General features: G+C 39.1%; 1 protein-coding gene and 1 pseudogene across 1 annotated transcript; both read right to left on the bottom strand.

The window, feature by feature from the left end:
* Positions 1–2,777: 2,777 nt before the first annotated feature.
* On the bottom strand, positions 2,778–5,268 carry LOC102472408 (tetratricopeptide repeat protein 30B-like; annotated as a pseudogene).
* Positions 5,269–6,366: 1,098 nt separating this feature from the next.
* On the bottom strand, positions 6,367–9,601 carry LOC102472850 (tetratricopeptide repeat protein 30B). Its single transcript, XM_006151667.1, has one exon. The coding sequence runs from the start codon at positions 9,315–9,317 to the stop codon at positions 7,320–7,322; it is 1,998 nt and encodes a 665-aa protein (XP_006151729.1). The 5' UTR covers positions 9,318–9,601; the 3' UTR covers positions 6,367–7,319.
* Between the last annotated feature and the right edge of the window lie 8,394 nt (positions 9,602–17,995).

Here is a 17,995-nt window from a genome sequence, read left to right as displayed (position 1 = left end):
ATTTTTAATTTCCAGAGGGCAAGTGCACTTGAGAGAGAGAGAGAGAGGTTACCTGTCAATAGGGTATGGTCATGGGAACCAGCAGTTAGCGTAATGGCTATGTCGCTGGACTCCCACGTAGTCGACCGCGGTTCGCGTCCCGGACCTGGTGGCTTAAAACTCACACCGGGTGTGTGTGCGTGGGTGCCCAAGATCCCGAGAGGAGAATGGAGAAGGGATTGCGGCATGACCATCCCCCCTGGGGGGGTGATTTCTCGCTTTCTGTCTCTATGTCTCTCTCTGTCTGTCTGGCAAACACACGCGCCCTATAGCGAAAACCTCTATAGAAAAAAAAAAAAGGGTATGGTCATGCTGTGATCCCTGTGATCCTTTTTCCTCAATTTTTTCTTCCCATCAGGATTTTGGGCATGCACAAAAATTTCAGTCTTGGTCCAAATCTAAGGGAGCTGATTTAATTAAACAGTCAAAAGAATTTTAATTCATAGGAGATTCAAGTATAATCTCCTTGTAAAGGCTCACTTCCCAAGAGAATATTAAATACTATGACTAATAATTTAATTACTTCCTAGCTATTTTCTCTATTTTTAGTATAAAATGATATAGATACAGAAAAGCAAAAGTCCTCTAGAATTGGGTATCTTAAATTCCCAATGTCACAGAACATTCTAAAAATAAAAATAGTGCATGTCTTTAAAATTTCAGTCACTGTTTCTCTATTGAGGTCAAAGAATTAAATTTTAAAAAGATGGAAGTTACTGCAAATATACAAATGAAGTGCACTGAATTCCACAAATTAAACAGATCTAGGGCTTTTGGTGAGTGCTGTTGAAATTTACTCTGGCATTACCAGTTTGAAAGTCACTACTTGTCAATAAATATTATCCCATTTTGCAAAAATGCATGGTTAAAAGGTTTTTTAAAGTCACCTTGTTAATCATAGTGCTAGCTTACCTGACAGTTACTGTTAAAAGGTTGCTATGCATCTTTTACAACTGGTTGTGGTTTCAACTGCCAGCTATCAGGAAAAAACTGTCCTGGTAATTGACAAAAGGGAGAAGATAAAAAAGGGAAAGAGAAAGGAGTTGGTAAGAAAGATTTTTCATTTCTTATCTTGTGATACATTCTGCAGCAGTAAACACTACTATCTCTTAAATAGACCCATGAAGACAGGGAAAGGCAACACTCCAAGAGAAGGCTTTATAAACTGGAGATTGTCTTCCTATTCCATGAGGCTTTCTCTTTTAGAAAGTCTGCATGACCTTTCCTCCTTGAATTAAATGAAAGAAGGGTGTGAGGACTGATGATTCGATTTGGTGAGTTAGTTACAGAAGTAACTCTGCATCTGTTACTCCCACTCTGTTATCCATTATTTCTGTTCTGTTAATGGCGGTAGACATTTGATTAACTACTGAAATTTGGACATGAAGGGGATCCAAGGTGGGTTGTCAAGTAAATCACACAGCTAAATCTCCATTACATCTCCACTGTTTCTCTGTTTCCAGATTTCTGGTAGACTGGAAGCTGTGTGCCTTCACAGCCAGAGCAGAAGAGGCTCTAATTATATCCAGAATAATTGGAAGAAAATATGCATTACAATAGCCCATCAATAAAACTCCTGAAGCAGAGTGGCTTATCAATATCAGGAAGGATTGAAAGAAAATCTCTCTTCCACCAACATATTATAGATTAGTAAATAAACTAAAAAGGGAAGTTAAGAGATTTATATCATCTCTAAATATTTACAAAATTCTTAATTTATGCACAACCATAGTAGAGAACAGGGACTTCTCTATATACATTCATAGCTAGAGCTGCACGTAAACACTTCCAAATTTCTTCGTAGCAATTAGTATGTTATAATATCCAACTGTAAAAGATAGCAAGCATTTAAGTTGTGAGTTAATTTATTGTAAGCCAAAATGTGAGAAAACATTCATTGAAATACAATGATATATTTCATTTCCTGACTAACTTCTCTATATCTAGGTCATAAAAGAAGAAAGGCAACTTTCTTCTACATGGTTTAAACAGAATCAGATGTAATATCTATCTGTAAAGTAACTATAAAGAACATCTAGTATTAGAAATGATTGTGAGACCCCAACTAAATACATTTCTGAAGGCCTAAAGCTAGAGATTTATGATCTGGAACTCAAACTTAAGTCTCCTCATTCTTAGTTCAGTGCTCATTTTTCCATATACTAAAAATATTTGAAAGTTTCTACACTTAATCATTGTTGGTACTCAAAAAGAGACACAATAAATCCTGGAAAATGAAAAATGAAAAATAAGGAAAATGGTTGATTATACAAATGAAAAACCAGGGATGTGATGGAACTATAATGGTAAAATGTGATGCTTTGTGAGACAATCCCACATAGGAAGTTCTTAGTTCAAGTCTGGAGACTTTCCCGAGTACTGCAGGCATGTGCTTGCCACGACCTGGGGCTGGCTGAAGGCTGGGGGTGGACTGTGTTGTAAGGACCCTGTTGGGGGTGCTGTCTCTTTCTCTGTCTCTCTCTCTCTCTTGCTTATGGAAGAAAAATGAACTTAAAGAACCAAGCAAGCAACACAATTATGGAAATGAAAATTAGTTCACTAACTGTCATAAACTGAAAAAAAATGAGGGAAGGATTCTCATTCATTTAATACCCGTATTTTTAAAAAGACCTTAGACCAAGGTCCATACTAGATTTTGCTGAGCTCAAGAAAGTTAAAAGATTGAAAGTGGAGACACACAGTTAAGAGTTAAATTTATTGGACAAAGCAGTCATCCTGAGATGACGAAATAGGTTTGTCTTTGTTGACTGAAAAATGGTCTAGCCATGAGCTGATAATTGTTTACACAGAAGTCACCAGAGAAGTGTAAACACAAACTCCAACAGTTCATTGCATTATGCTATACACTTTTTGAAAGTTCAAAGCCAAAATATTGCTATTTAGGATTATCTATTTATATAAAGATGTTACTCTTGTAATTGTTGCTTGAAGGAAAGACCTGGTGATTATCACTAGCGGAAAAATGCACAGATGATCCACTTTATAGTGCATCATCTCTGCTTTTCTTATTAAAGGGTAGAGTTACTCAGATGTAACTGTTTTTTGGCCGTTTTATGTGAAATCCAATATGAAACAAATGTAAATATACTGAAGTCAAATACATTTAAAAAGTGAGAAATATGGGTAAGAAAGCCATTTTATAAAAGTTATGCCATTATCAGGCATAATTACATATTCCATCCTATAATTTCATAAATCAAAGCTTTCAACTGTCTGGACTCATATGTGACTGTATTCTTCCCCATATGCCTTCTTTCTTCTTCCAGGGGTTGTTCAATCACAGCAGGTATGTTTCTGCCATGAAGTTCACAGTGTTCTAGAAACTGAACACATTCTTGAATCACACTATCACGAAGCACTATCATATGTTTTGACATGTTTTCTAACAAGGACAGGAAACATCTTTTAGCATAGTACCAGGTATCAGTTCCCAGTTTTTTATTGTAAGGTTCCAAGCTTTTGATAACTCGAGAAATACCAAAGTCATAATTTCCCTTGGCACAATAAAGTGTTCCTATCACCAAATTCACAATGCAGAGGTGATAGATTTTCTTATCGGGGTCATCATAGGACAACTGCTCTTCCTCCTTTTCAATCTTCCTCATCAGCTCCTCTGCTTCTTCATTTTGGCTTGTCATAATATAGGAGACACACAAGTTAGCTAAGACAATGGCGCTGACACTCAGAATGTTGTCATAATGTTTCTTTACTATGGGTTCATAAAATCCAATGGCTTCTTTGTACTTGTTTTCCTGCATGAATAGAACATGAGCCACATTCAGCTTCCACACATCGTGGTCATTACAGAATTCCACAGATTTGCGGAAGATCTTTTCCACCATTGAGTAATTTTCAAGGTTCCAGTAAATTTTTGCCTGTGCCATCAACACGGGAATGTACTTCTCAAGGGTATTGTCATATTCATTTACTCCCTTTATGATACCTTCATCATCTCTATTGTGTCTAGCTTCCTGTACTTGTTTGGTGAGTCTCCGGAGCTGCTCAGTCAACATCCCTGCTAAGCCATCCAGCTTAATGAAAGCCTCTTCAGGAGCTGTCTGGCAAGTGATCATTGCATCCAAAAAGTCATAAAGATACGGCGTGAGGAACTTATATGTCAAATGGGCATTTTCTGCCAGGACATCTGCAGCCAGGTCAAAATACTCATATTTACAGTAGAGCAGCAACAGGTTGCCAAAGGTCTCTGGGGGAAAGGGGTTTTGTTGTAGCAAAAACTGTAGCTTTTCAAACCCTTCTGTAGGCTTGGCATCCATGTTCATTAGCGCCTGGTTGTGCAAGGTCACAGGGTCCAACTCTTCCTCTGCTCTAGGTGGCATGTCAGTGAGGGTTTCCTGTGCTACCTCATAGTTTTTCAGTTGGTATTCTATGGCTGCCTTGAGGTTGAAAGCTTCCACCAGCGCAGTGCTGTGGAGGACTAAGGTGTTGCCCACACTTCGAACATCAATGCCCTCGGTGGTCATGCCCACACCTAGCTCTGGATGCTGGCGGATTCCACGCTCAATGATCTCAGCAATATGCTTTAGCGCAGGAGCGTAGTGCCTGTTGCTGTAACAGGCCAAAGCCAGATTGTAGGAAAGGTCAGGTTGGTAGCTGGAGGCCTTCAAGGCAGCAAAGAACTTGGCACACGCAGCTTCATACTGTCCCTCCTTGTAGAGCAGACAACCTAGGTTGACCTGGCCATCCGGCTCATTCGCACCTCCACTGTCTTCTCCCCCTTCCCCACTCAGTAGCTGCTCCACCAGGCTCCTGGCCCCTGGCAGATCGCCCTCACTGTACTTGATAGCGGCTTGCAGGCGGAGGACCCGGCTTTGGTAGGCAGGGTTGTCCAGGAGGAGGAAGGCCACCCGGGTGGCCTCTGGGTAGAGGCAGGCCTTGTACAGGGCCTGGGCCTGGTACAGGCGGTACTGCTCCAGTTCCGGGTGCAGCTGGCCCAGCTGCTCATAGCACTCTGCGGCCAGCGCGAACTCCTGCAGGCGGTAGTAGCAGTAGCCGAGCAGCGACAGGCCGGCGCGGCTCCCGTTTTTTACTGCCGGGCGCGGCGCCTGGGGCTGTGCTGCAGCTCCCCGCCCAGCAGCTGCACCGCCTCTGCGTAGCGGGAATCCCGGATGAGCCGGTACACCGCGGCGGTGAACTCCCCGTCAGGGATGTGCGTGGCGCCCAGGCCCGCCATAACCGCCTAGATGGTTGAGCGTGCTCGTTACCACGGCAACGAGACAACAGGAAGCGGAAGTTTGCGGAGTAAGTTTATGTGTGTATATATATGTTTTTGGAAGAAATAAAACAAAATTTTAAAGTGCTCCTAGAGTTACTTTGTAGTACAAGGACACCGTTCTGTAAGGAATCACTGAAGGAACCCAGAACTATATAATTCCTACTCTTCTTAATCATGTGGAAAAGTTCCTAGATCATTTATTAAAACATTCCTTCTCAGAAAATAAAAAGAAAAAAGAAAGATTCCTTCTGTTTCCTTCAAATATTAAGTAATTTTCATCAGCTGGTCAATGTTAGCAACTCAAATAATAGATTACAGGTGCTATAAATTGCTGATCATGTATTATACCCCACAGTCTTATTTTCTGATTATTTTGATAGTTTCAGTATCCAAAGTGGTCATGATACAGAGTTGTGCTGATCATACTTCATCTGGGTACTTTAGTAGCTAATTGAACCCTTCAGAAAGGAAAAAAATATATTGTTTTATTATAGCTGGAATCCCTATCTTTTAGTAGAAAGCTATTAAGGTGAACCATGAGAAATTGCTGGGATTTTTTTGGGGGGGTGGGGGTGGGGGGGTGCAAAATGTCAAAATCCTGCAATTTCATCTCATTTCTTAATACTTTCTTTTTCTGAGCCAAATAAGAGTGGAGTTCACAGTTACATTTTAAAGAATAATGGGTGTATCTGGTGGGGAAAACAAATAGTAAAGCTCTTGGAGCTCCTTTAATGCCTGGACTGAATGAATATTAGGTTCTCAGCATACTGAGAACCAGACCCCGAATCTGCAAACCCTCACCACCAAATCTACTGTGACGATTGTAGATATGAAATTAGCATTATGAATCTACCAGAGAAAGTTTTGGATCTAATGACAAACCATTCCTTCTGTAGTATGAATAGAATTTGATGGGGTCATAATGCAGAATATTTTTCCTTTTCCAAGAAGCCACAAATAGGAACATAATCATCATATTCTAATTTGCAAAACAAAGACATTAGAACTAAGGTTTTCAAAATTTTTTTTATTTCAGTGTGTGCACAAGACACACACACACACACACATGGGTGGGGTGGGAAGAAAAGAGAAAAAAGAGAAGAGGAGATAAGCACTTTTGCAGGGTCTTAGTCACCCAGATGCTGGCATGTGTTCAGATGAAAGAGAAATCTGAACCTGTCATTGGCCACATAGCTTTCAGCGATGCAGTCGTTTGCTACCAACTGCACCAGCAGGCTGGGTCAAAACTGAATTTTAAGACTAACTCTATTAGTAATCACTGACCTGTTAGGAAAATAATAAGATCTCAGCTTGTTTATACTTATATATTCAACTTAATAAAAAAATGGAGCAAAAGAAATCCAGGAAAAACTGTCAGTTGTTCATTGTCTCTGTTTTATGGCACCATTTTCTGTGCAGACACAGGACTTAAAACCAATTCTTGGATATTCTAAGAAAAAAATGCATTTAAAACATAAGGTTTTTTTAAAAAATGATTATTAAATAAAGCATTACATGTGTATTGGAAAGCCTCCCTGAAACATCCTAGAAGTAATGCAAAACCTATACACTGTATAATTTTAAGGATAAGTTGGAAAAAAAAAAGTCCCCCAGAAGATTATTAAAGCCCAGATGCACTACACTTTATCTGAGTTCTGGATTTGATAGTGCCTATTCCCTAGAAAAGGAATCATGTCATACAGGGTTCTCTCAAGACACAGTAAAGCACTGTAGATAACAAGGAAAGGGAGTACAGGCATTACAAACCATAAGATGTAACTTCATTTAAATTTAAATTTTTAATATACTACTTGAGAATTTTATAAATTATGAGGGTTCAAATTGGTTTTGATAATATTTCATCTGTGAGGTTTCACAAAAAAAGCTATATTTAATTATCTTAATTATAGTTTTAAGGTCTATAAACTTCAAATTATAATGAGTGTAAAGGTGAAAGAGACTTGAGATAACACAGTACCAAGTAGAGATAATGAAATCATTAAGAGAAAGTCATTATCAGCCATTACTAGATGTTCCATCCTATAATTTCATAAATCAACGCTTTCAACTGTCTGGATTCATATGTGACTGTATTCTTCCCCATATGCCTTCTTTCTTCTTCCAGGGGTTGTTCAATCACAGCAGGTATGTTTCTGCCATGAAGTTCACAGTGTTCTAGAAACTGAACACATTCTTGAATCACACTATCACGAAGCACTATCATGTGTTTTGACATGTTTTCTAACAAGGACAGGAAACATCTTTTAGCATAGTACCAGGTATCAGTTCCCAATTTTTTATTGTAAGGTTCCAAGCTTTTGATAACTCGAGAAATACCAAAGTCATAATTTCCCTTGGCACAATAAAGTGTTCCTATCACCAAATTCACAATGCAGAGGTGATAGATTTTCTTATCAGGGTCATCATAGGACAACTGCTCTTCCTCCTTTTCAATCTTCCTCATCAGCTCCTCTGCTTCTTCATTTTGGCTTGTCATAATATAGGAGACACACAAGTTAGCTAAGACAATAGCGCTGACGCTCAGAATGTTGTCATAATGCTTCTTTACTATGGGTTCATAAAATCCAATGGCTTCTTTGTACTTGTTTTCCTGCATGAATAGAACATGAGCCACATTCAGCTTCCACACATCGTGGTCATTACAGAATTCCACAGATTTGCGGAAGATCTTTTCCACCATTGAGTAATTTTCAAGGTTCCAGTAAATTTTTGCCTGTGCCATCAACACGGGAATGTACTTCTCAAGGGTATTGTCATATTCATTTACTCCCTTTATGATACCTTCATCATCTCTATTGTGTCTAGCTTCCTGTACTTGTTTGGTGAGTCTCCGGAGCTGCTCAGTCAACATCCCTGCTAAGCCATCCAGCTTAATGAAAGCCTCTTCAGGAGCTGTCTGGCAAGTGATCATTGCATCCAAAAAGTCATAAAGATACGGCGTGAGGAACTTATATGTCAAATGGGCATTTTCTGCCAGGACATCTGCAGCCAGGTCAAAATACTCATATTTACAGTAGAGCAGCAACAGGTTGCCAAAGGTCTCTGGGGGAAAGGGGTTTTGTTGTAGCAAAAACTGTAGCTTTTCAAACCCTTCTGTAGGCTTGGCATCCATGTTCATTAGTGCCTGGTTGTGCAAGGTCACAGGGTCCAACTCTTCCTCTGCTCTAGGTGGCATGTCAGTGAGGGTTTCCTGTGCTACCTCATAGTTTTTCAGTTGGTATTCTATGGCTGCCTTGAGGTTGAAAGCTTCCACCAGCGCAGTGCTGTGGAGGACTAAGGTGTTGCCCACACTTCGAACATCAATGCCCTCGGTAGCCATGCCCACACCTAGCTCTGGGTGCTGGCGAATACCATGCTCAATAATATCAGCAATATGTTTCAGAGCTGAGGCATATTGGCGACTGCTGTAATAGGCCAAAGCCAGATTGTAGGAAAGGTCAGGTTGGTAGCCTGAGGCCTGCAGGGCAGCAAAGAACTTGGCACACGCAGCTTCATACTGTCCCTCCTTGTAGAGCAGACAACCTAGGTTGACCTGGCCATCCGGCTCATTCGCACCTCCACTGTCTTCTCCCCCTTCCCCACTCAGTAGCTGCTCCACCAGGCTCCTGGCCCCTGGCAGATCGCCCTCACTGTACTTGATAGCGGCTTGCAGGCGGAGGACCCGGCTTTGGTAGGCAGGGTTGTCCAGGAGGAGGAAGGCCACCCGGGTGGCCTCTGGGTAGAGGCAGGCCTTGTACAGGGCCTGGGCCTGGTACAGGCGGTACTGCTCCAGTTCCGGGTGCAGCTGGCCCAGCTGCTCATAGCACTCTGCGGCCAGCGCGAACTCCTGCAGGCGGTAGTAGCAGTAGCCGAGCAGCGACAGGCCGGCGCGGCTCCTGGGGCTGTGCTGCAGCTCCCCGCCCAGCAGCTGCACCGCCTCTGCGTAGCGGGAATCCCGGATGAGCCGGTACACCGCGGCGGTGAACTCCCCGTCAGGGATGTGCGTGGCGCCCAGGCCCGCCATAACCGCCAAGATGGTTGAGCGTGCTCGTTACCACGGCAACGAGACAACCGGAAGCGGACGTCTCTCCAGTGTGTAATATGCGGCGTTGGAAAACGGTAGGAATAAAAAAGAATCAGTGGCGTGTATCCCGCAACGTGTGATATCATGGAAGACCGACTGAGGAGCGATGTTAATCACGGAGCCGTTCTGAACTTATTCCGTCTGTTAAGAGATGGGGACTCTAGATCCCGGCATGCACCGTTTTAGTCGCGCCTCCGTTCATCCGTTTCCGTGGTGCATGCTGGGAGACGTAGTCTCTTCGTGCCCACGGCATTTGGGCAATGAGGTTTGCTCAGTTTTTTCTGTTACTAGACAGGCTAGGGAAAATAAATAAATAACTAAATAATATATATTATATTATATATTTAATATATATAATATTATATAATTTTTAAAAAATATATATATATACATATATATATATATGTATATATATATATATAATTTTGTTTTGCCTAGTGTTCTCTTTAGCGTCATAGCGCCAGAGGGAGGTTTACAACCAAATGTTCCTTTGTGCTTTTGAGCTTTATGTACTGTGAGTCCATGCAAATAGCATTGATTCATGTTGTTTTAGTGAAAAAGTGAGATAGAAAAGGCAGGTGTTTCCTTGTAATTTCCCTGATTAGCAATGATTATTCTAAGGGATCTCCAAGGGTCCAGTTTCTAAGAACAAATAGTGCAGCGACCAAAGAGTCTTTATTTGGGGTGTTTCTAAAGGTTGTATAGCGGAAAAAGTGCTTTGAACTTTAACTAGTACTGGTAGAGGATCAGTTTTATATGTGAATTTTCCTTTTTTAAGAGCAAGAAATATATAATATATGTTGAAGTTTAAATTTGTTAATATTCATTGTGTGATCCTCCAAATTTCCCTTTCAACGAGGAATCAGTGTCCTTCATAATCTTACATGTTTTCTGAAACACCAAAGTGTGGTTCATGTAGATATTCAGGTATACATCTTTTAATTACCAAATAACATCTGAGAAATAGTTTGGTGATTTGGCATTTTGCAAATGTTATAGTATGTACTTACAGAATCCTAGATGGTACAGCCTACTACACAGGTCTTTTAGATGTTATAACTTCTGTGCTCCTTATGGGACTACCATCTTTCATGTGTTTCATCAATGTTTCAAACATCATTATACAGTGCATTATTTTATGTCTTCACTGTATCTTTAAAAACATCAATGCAAGTACTTTATATGGCCTCCTTAATAGGATTGCTACCTATAAATCTTTTCTCTATATAAATTACAGAATGAACATCAACCATATTGTGTGACTCTCTATTACAGACCATTTACATATATACTTTCTAACCTTCTTAAAACATCTGTGCAGGTTTTGGCTAAGTCACTATATCCAACAGCTAAATTCAGTAGGAAATAGTAACTGATAAATAAAGCAACTGAGTCAATATATCTCTAGTAGATAAGTTTATAAGGGCCCAGGTTTGGTGCCAAGTACTTATGATTAACCAACTAACTTACTATGGACAGTAGACATTGACCTTCTGTACCTGACTTGCAGCTGTGAACAGATGTTAGAAAGTGACTAGTGGGGCTTGTGTAGCTCCTAGTTACGTACTTTCATTGGGAGGAGACTGTAGTAGCTATATAATTGTTCATATCATAAAAAGACTGGCATTATGTTCTCATTGTATCTTTTCACTTGATGAAAATTGGCACAGTTTTGTCTTTCTGTGTGGAACCATATAAAGAATCTCCCAAGGCATCAATGCTGAAAAGGGGAAAAACTGTAGCTCTTTCAGGGGGGTTGAGTAGATCTTAGATTCACCCAATATACCCACAGAAAATGTCTGAGGAATGTGAGTATGACCCTATTTTGAGGCATCTTTCAACCTGATATCCAGGTGCTACTTTTATGGTCTTATACGAAGGAAGGTATATGAGCAGAAGGGTACTGGATAGTGCTACTCAATAATAAGGTATGGACAAGGTATGAGGAGTACATCTCCATTATAGCTGGCTGACTGACATCTGGCAGTTGGAAATTTAAGGTCAGTACTTTAAAATCCTCATGGGTAAGCTGTTAGTAAGTCAAGATAAGATGACAGAACATTGAAATAGGAAATTTCCTTTATATTTTTAGTTTTTCTTTCTGTGTGTGGTTTCTTTCTTTCTTTCCCTTTTCTTTTCTTTTCTTTTTTTTTTTTAAGAGAGATTTTGCTATGGGGCACATGTGCTCACCAGAGAGACAGAGAGACAGGAAGACAAAAAGTGAGAAATCACCCCCGAGAGGTGCTGCAATCCCTTCTCTACTTCTCTGTTCTTCTTTTGGGATTTTGGGCATGCATGCACACACATGCACTCAGAGTGAATTTTTTTTTTAAAGAGATTTTTGCTATAGGGCACATGCACTTGACAGAGAGACACACAGAGAGAGACAGAAAACAAGAAATCACCTCCTGGGGGCATGGCCACACCACAGTCCCTTCTCCTTCATTATCTTCTTGGGATTTTGGGCACGCATGCCCACACACTTGGTATGAGTTTTAAGCTGCCAGGTCTCAAACAGTGGTCAACTATGTGGGAGTCCAGCAATGTAACCATTACACCATCTTCTGGTCCCAGTTTTTCTGTTTTGCAGAGTTGAATTTACACCATTAAGAACGTTCTCTTTCAGTTGGCTTCTTGCAAGTGTGTGAAACATAAAAAAAGGCTACCTGCTTTTCCCCAATTTCTCCAATCGTTTTGAGCATCATCAGTTGGAGTTCTCTTCATTGTGCTGATATCTATTTGTATTTTCTTCATTGTATTGATATCTGTTTGTGAGTGTGTCAGCTTAAGTGGGCAGAAATGTGGTCATTCTGTGTCTTCCTCCTTATTTCATGTGATGTAGCTTCAGAGGCCTGGCTTGAACAAAGCAGGACATTCGGCTTAGACAGATGGAGGGCAGGGTCATTTTCAAAATGAAATGAGTGTACAAATCACACTGTGAAATTGGCATGACCATTACTGCTGCTGTGATAGATTGACTTTTATTTGGTCTCTGATGGGTAGTTGGGGAATAGGTTAGTTTTTTTTTTGTTTTTTTTTTAGTTTTTTTAGTTTTTTTTTTTTTGGCGGGAGGATTGAAAGAAGCGCTTTTAATTAATGATATAAATTCTGGAAAGCAGTAAACTGGGTAGAATATTATAAAATGTCATAAAGGATTATTTTGTCTGCAATAGAATCTTCAAAAGCTGGAACAAATGTCAAAAGTAAGTGTATCATACCATTCCAAGCAATAGGAGGGCATTTGGTGCTTGTCATGAAGTAATTTAGTAACTTGTAGAAAGGAATTAGGGTTTGAAAATGCTGTTGGACTCAGGATGGATTTTACTGTATAAAAGGAGACATATTTATCATGTAGAAGAGTTCCATTTTGTCAAACTGTATAAGAGCTATTCGGTTGTCAGAAAAGTCATGACTTTCCACATGTTTTTCTATGCAAAAAATGTGTCATGACTTTTCCAACAACCCAGAAAAAGCAAGGTGTTTGGTCCTTAAGATGTGTATGTTCTGTCTGCCAAAACATGAAATAATCAAATCCCATATTTTATTTGTATGTATAATCTACCTGGTAGTGCCTTTTAAAAGTGGTTAGAAGTCATGTCTTCTTATTTATCCTGTAAATGTGACCAGTTCTGTTGGTAAACATCCCTAACCTATGAGTACTTCAACCACAGCCACGATCAAACTTCCTTGATTAAGGAAGATCACCTCCAAAATCTCTTTCCACTTGTTATTTCTTTTTCCTTTTGGTTTCAGGTCATCTTTCTTTAGAGTGGCCAATTTGAGAGGTTCATTTACTTTGCATTTCCATTTCCTCACTTCTACCCCCCATTATGAACAGGGAAGAAAAGAGTAAATGGGTGCCAACTTAGTAATGTACTTGACTAATTTTTAGGAGCATCTGTTCAACCTTGTAAGACTTTTGGAAGGACTATATGTTCAATCAACACTTGGGAACATTTATGCTCAGATGGTGAGACATTTAATCTCATATGAACTCTCTTTTGCTGGTAGTTCCTGCTTTATTCATATTTTAATTCAGTACCCTTTTTGAATATACCTTGCTTTTGATCAAGAAGCTTGTATTTTTGGGCTTACGATGTTATTGTTTAAATTAACTTAACAAGGAGGGCAGAATAACATTATGGTTTATAAAAGCAATTAGCAGAGTCAGCAAAACTGTATACTGGCATTTAAAAAAAAAAAAGTCAAGCAACTATTCAAACAAAGAGCTATTCTGAGCCCTTGTGTTTATGTAGTACTTTCAGTATCAAGTTTGCCTTGCCTAACTTCCCTCATTAATCCTCACAGCCTCTGTGTGAATAAGGTGATTCTTAATGTTGGACCCACTGTAAAACTGCAGGCTGCAGAGCACAAAGAAGCCGGAAGTTGCCACAGCCCGTACTGGTGATTGCCTAAGCTGGCCAGCAGTGGGCCACACTGCACCTCTTCTCTCTCTCTCCCTGGGCACCTCCTCTCCAGTCATTTGAATTGGCTTTGGATCATTTGCTGCAGTTTGTTCTAATAGAACAGGCACAATGGTGTAAGAATTTTAAAGTTAAAGCACCGAAGCCGTTGTGTAATTGTATGGCGTCAGTGTGGCTAGCGGCCCTGCATTGATGCAATCCCCTGTGTAATTGCCCATGCAAATTTGAGCAATCTGTAACGGACACAGGAACCCAGCACTGGGCCACAGACTCTCCTATCTCCACAAAAACTTTAATAATTTATTGAACCTTTTGCTTTTGTTTAAAAATGCTGTATGGTTAGGGCTGTCCCAGAATCCCTCTCACGCTGGCATGCATCACAGTTTTTAAAGGGCTAAATGAACAATGTTTTAATAGTAGGTATTCAAATGCATGCTTTCTTCTTTCTTTTCCCCTAAATCACCCATCTGAAAAGAAATAAAGATTGTTTGAGGGCTTTAGTTACACATTAAGCATTTTATTAAAAACAAAGATATTTAGGCCTCTTAAAGCAGATTTGTTTCAAAATCATGGGTTAGTTGCTGGTGAAATGGCCAAGTAGTCTAAAGTATGGTTATCTGATTATGAAACACCAGTCAGGGAAATCTACACAGAAGGAATGACTTAAGACAACTCAATTGAAGCTATATTTCCCTTCTTTCATGTAAAACGATAATAATTAGGAAGCAAGTCAGTAGGGGATCCTTTTTAGATTATTATACATCAAAATAAAATGGCAAAAGCAATTTCCCTCTAGGGAATGAGACAACCAAATGCAGCCTATTTCTACATTATGCTTTTTTTTTAATACAGATAAACATGACTTAAGTCTAAGTTACAATAAAAAAATGAGATTTAAATATCACACATGTACACATGGAAAATGATCACACATAAGTGATGGCTTCAAATAACACATTTTCACAGCAAATACTTCAGTTACTTAATAAAACAAACATATTTCTGTACCAGTGTATACATTCAATGACATTGGTGTAGATATGCTACACAGCTAAACAGCTTATCTTTAGCACTCCTGAGAGAGATACCAAACATGCAAGAACATTCAAGATTAAATTTAAAAAAAAGATTTACAACCCCAAATTGCTAGTCGAGGAAAAGGTAGTGACACAATATAACAATGTAAGCATGACATCAGGCATTGCTAAATCTAAATGATCATCATGAAACTAATTCTTCAGGCATACCTCATTTTATTTCTGCCATCTAAGTGTTCACATAGGAAGTTTATGAAATTTTGGCCTCTGTAGCTAGACCTAACCTTTACATTTCTTTGATATATGGAGTTTGGAGAGCTCTTTACAGCATATGGCAGAATAACCATTTCAGGGACTGTTATTTTGAGAAAGATAATGATATTTTATGACAGAGGCATTGCTAGAGTTTTTAAGGTCCTATATTAAGTTTTATTCTGCTGCTTTAATGAATCTTTTATGCATTTGTTTTTTTCTTTTATCCAAATATTTTTCTTTAGATTTAATAATTCCCCTTCTATATTTAGACATGTTGCACTTGAAAGAAATTGTTTCACATTATTACTGGAGATGAAAGTGTTTCTCGTCTTTCTTTGATTCATAATAGTCAGTAGAGAAATGGATTTTAAAATAATTATACCTCAAAATAAATTGAGCAGCCTGTTCAATGACCTAAGATAAGTGGATAAAGTATGATCAATTTTGATACACAGAAAAAGCAACTGAATTCTTGTAGATTAATATTAGATAATATTGTTATTACACTAACACAAAATTTTAAAGATCATTTCTAACCCAGCATTTTTGCAAATATGAACTGCCTGTAAATACATAGATATCTCAGACTTTAGAAACAGAAAATGCATGTGCAATTTTAACTTCTCTTGATTTACTTTATAAATTTATTTCTAAATCAGTGACTACCATTTATGGGATATCTATGACATGAGACAATCTAAAATCATTCCTTATGAAATAAAAGGATATATTTTTTAAAAATTGTATTGATGACCATATCTTTCACAATCACAGAGGCAGACTCAGGGACATCTGTAGTGAGATTATTTTTATATTTACCCCATGTATACAACTTTTTGTTTTGTCTTTAATGAGAAAAATGACCTCTTTAGGTTTGTTCCTTTATTACTTGAGAAGAGTAAATAAGAATTATTTTTTAAAAAATTTAAGAAGCAAGACACAACTTGGTCTTTTGGTGAGTGAATTGAATAAAAGTCAGTGCTTTTATGTAACAGATGGAAAATCCAAGACTGGAGAATCTCAAGAGTACAGGTCCAGTCAGTGGCCAAGCTAGAATAGAGGGCAGGTCTACTATACACTGGATGAATCCCCTTACCGTATGTCAAGTTGTTCCTACTCATCAGGATTGCTGGCTACATTGTAGGCTATGCATGTATTGTCTACTAAGAATAAATATCATATCTGAAAAAGATCCACCTCACAGAAAAGATGGAGTCAATTCAGCTATTAATGCCAAGAGACCTGAAGAACCAAATGTAGTCTGGTCAAAGGTATGATGATAAGGTTTGTATTTCAAATACCTTCTTCCAATAGGAAATACACAGGAATAATAAGGACTAGAAGAATTTCTTTCTCTATTTTCGAAGAGGAGAACGTATAAATGACTACACATACTTCACATTTCTTGTAAAATTATAAATTATTGAGAAAAGGGATTAAAAGTACCTCAAACTCTCAAGAATTCAACCTCTGACCCCTGGGGTTGTTGGTACCAGGAAGGCTCCTATTCTCCTTCCACGGCTTCATGGTCATGAGGAACAGACCCAGGCATTAGTCAGCAGTTTCTGAATTTTGACCCACAATAGGAAAGATACCCCGAGACAGGAGAAATAGATGGAGGCAATTACAAACAGCCATTTGATTGATGGTTGACATTGTCAGGGCTCCACTATATGGCAGATTGCAATGATGTTGAACTCCCCTTGCTACCAGTGGATGTTGCTATTGGCAACCGTGCAGTGAAGCCAATAAAAACGCAAGAAAACGTGAGGAAAACTCAACCTTAGTGGAAGCCGTAGGGTTTGTGCTATAAATTATGTTTCCCATAGCAATATGCAACATCAATGTTCAGAGTAGCTACTGTGCTTGTAGCTGCCTGCAGTCTCTGTCAGACCCTGGGTCTAGCTTTATTAAAAATCATGTGCTTTAAAAATTTGCTCTAGGTAGACTGGCATCTGTTTGTCTGGGTTATTTATTTTTTTATTGTTGGAGAGGATAACAGATGTGGACTCGTCTCTGCCTCACATGGACTAATTTCCAATTCCCGTTTGGGATATAAACGTGATGTGGCACAATACTCAGAAACACCTGCAGTGCTTCTGAGCTGCAGACACATGATAATCTCGCAGTCGAGGGTTTGTCTCTAACTCCACCCATCTTTTGTTTCTCACCTGAAGGAGGGGAGAAGCTATTTTCCTTTATAGCAGAGTGATTCAGAAAACTGGCTTAATAAAATCCATAAATCTAAACAACCTCCTCTTACCTGCTCTGCGGAGGCAATTTTTCCTCCACTCATTTTCTCCTCCAGTTTCTCCAGTCTTCCCTGCAGAGACAGCTGTAAACGGTAGCTAAGAACATTATTTTTTAAGGCTCCTGCTCTTTCCTTCTCTCCTTTGTCAAACCCCTCCATGCTCAAGTGTCTCTCTTTTCTAAGCAATTGATGACAGGATTCTATACTCTCATCTTTTTTTATTTTTTTGGTTGGAAGGATCATTTTTCTTTGTTTGTCTTGACTTTCACCTTTCCTTTAACAATTCTCTTAACCACCTGCCTCGGTCCCTGTCTTTTCTTTATCACACTTCTTCTTTTTTTTTTTTTTTTTTCTTCCTTTCTCCTTTTACGTGCCTAGTGTGTAATTTTCTTTTACCTTCTTCTTTCCATAAGAAAATCTTAGTTCTTCTCAGCAATGATCTGCTCTTCCCTTAATTCCATTTTGACACCTTGATTTTACCCATTTACTTCTTCAAACACTTTCTGAGTGTCTACCATGTGCCAGAAAAACAATATCCCTTGTGGAACTTGGCTGCTATTTGAGTAGTCAATAACTGATAGTGATCAGTAGTAACAATAAGAATACAAACAGCTTGTAAATTTTAGATTTTTTTAGAGCATAGAGCAGGAA

The sequence above is a fragment of the Tupaia chinensis genome, unplaced genomic scaffold, assembly GCF_000334495.1.
Source record: "Tupaia chinensis unplaced genomic scaffold, TupChi_1.0 Scaffold000322_1, whole genome shotgun sequence".
Lineage (NCBI taxonomy): Eukaryota > Metazoa > Chordata > Mammalia > Scandentia > Tupaiidae > Tupaia > Tupaia belangeri.
The sequence above is the reverse complement of the archived record's forward strand: the minus strand, read 5'-3'. Positions and strand labels throughout refer to the sequence as shown.

Bases quoted from the DNA above. Each gene is read 5' to 3' on its own strand.
- LOC102472850 (XM_006151667.1), bottom strand. From the start codon at position 9,317: ATGGCGGGCCTGGGCGCCACGCACATCCCTGACGGGGAGTTCACCGCC.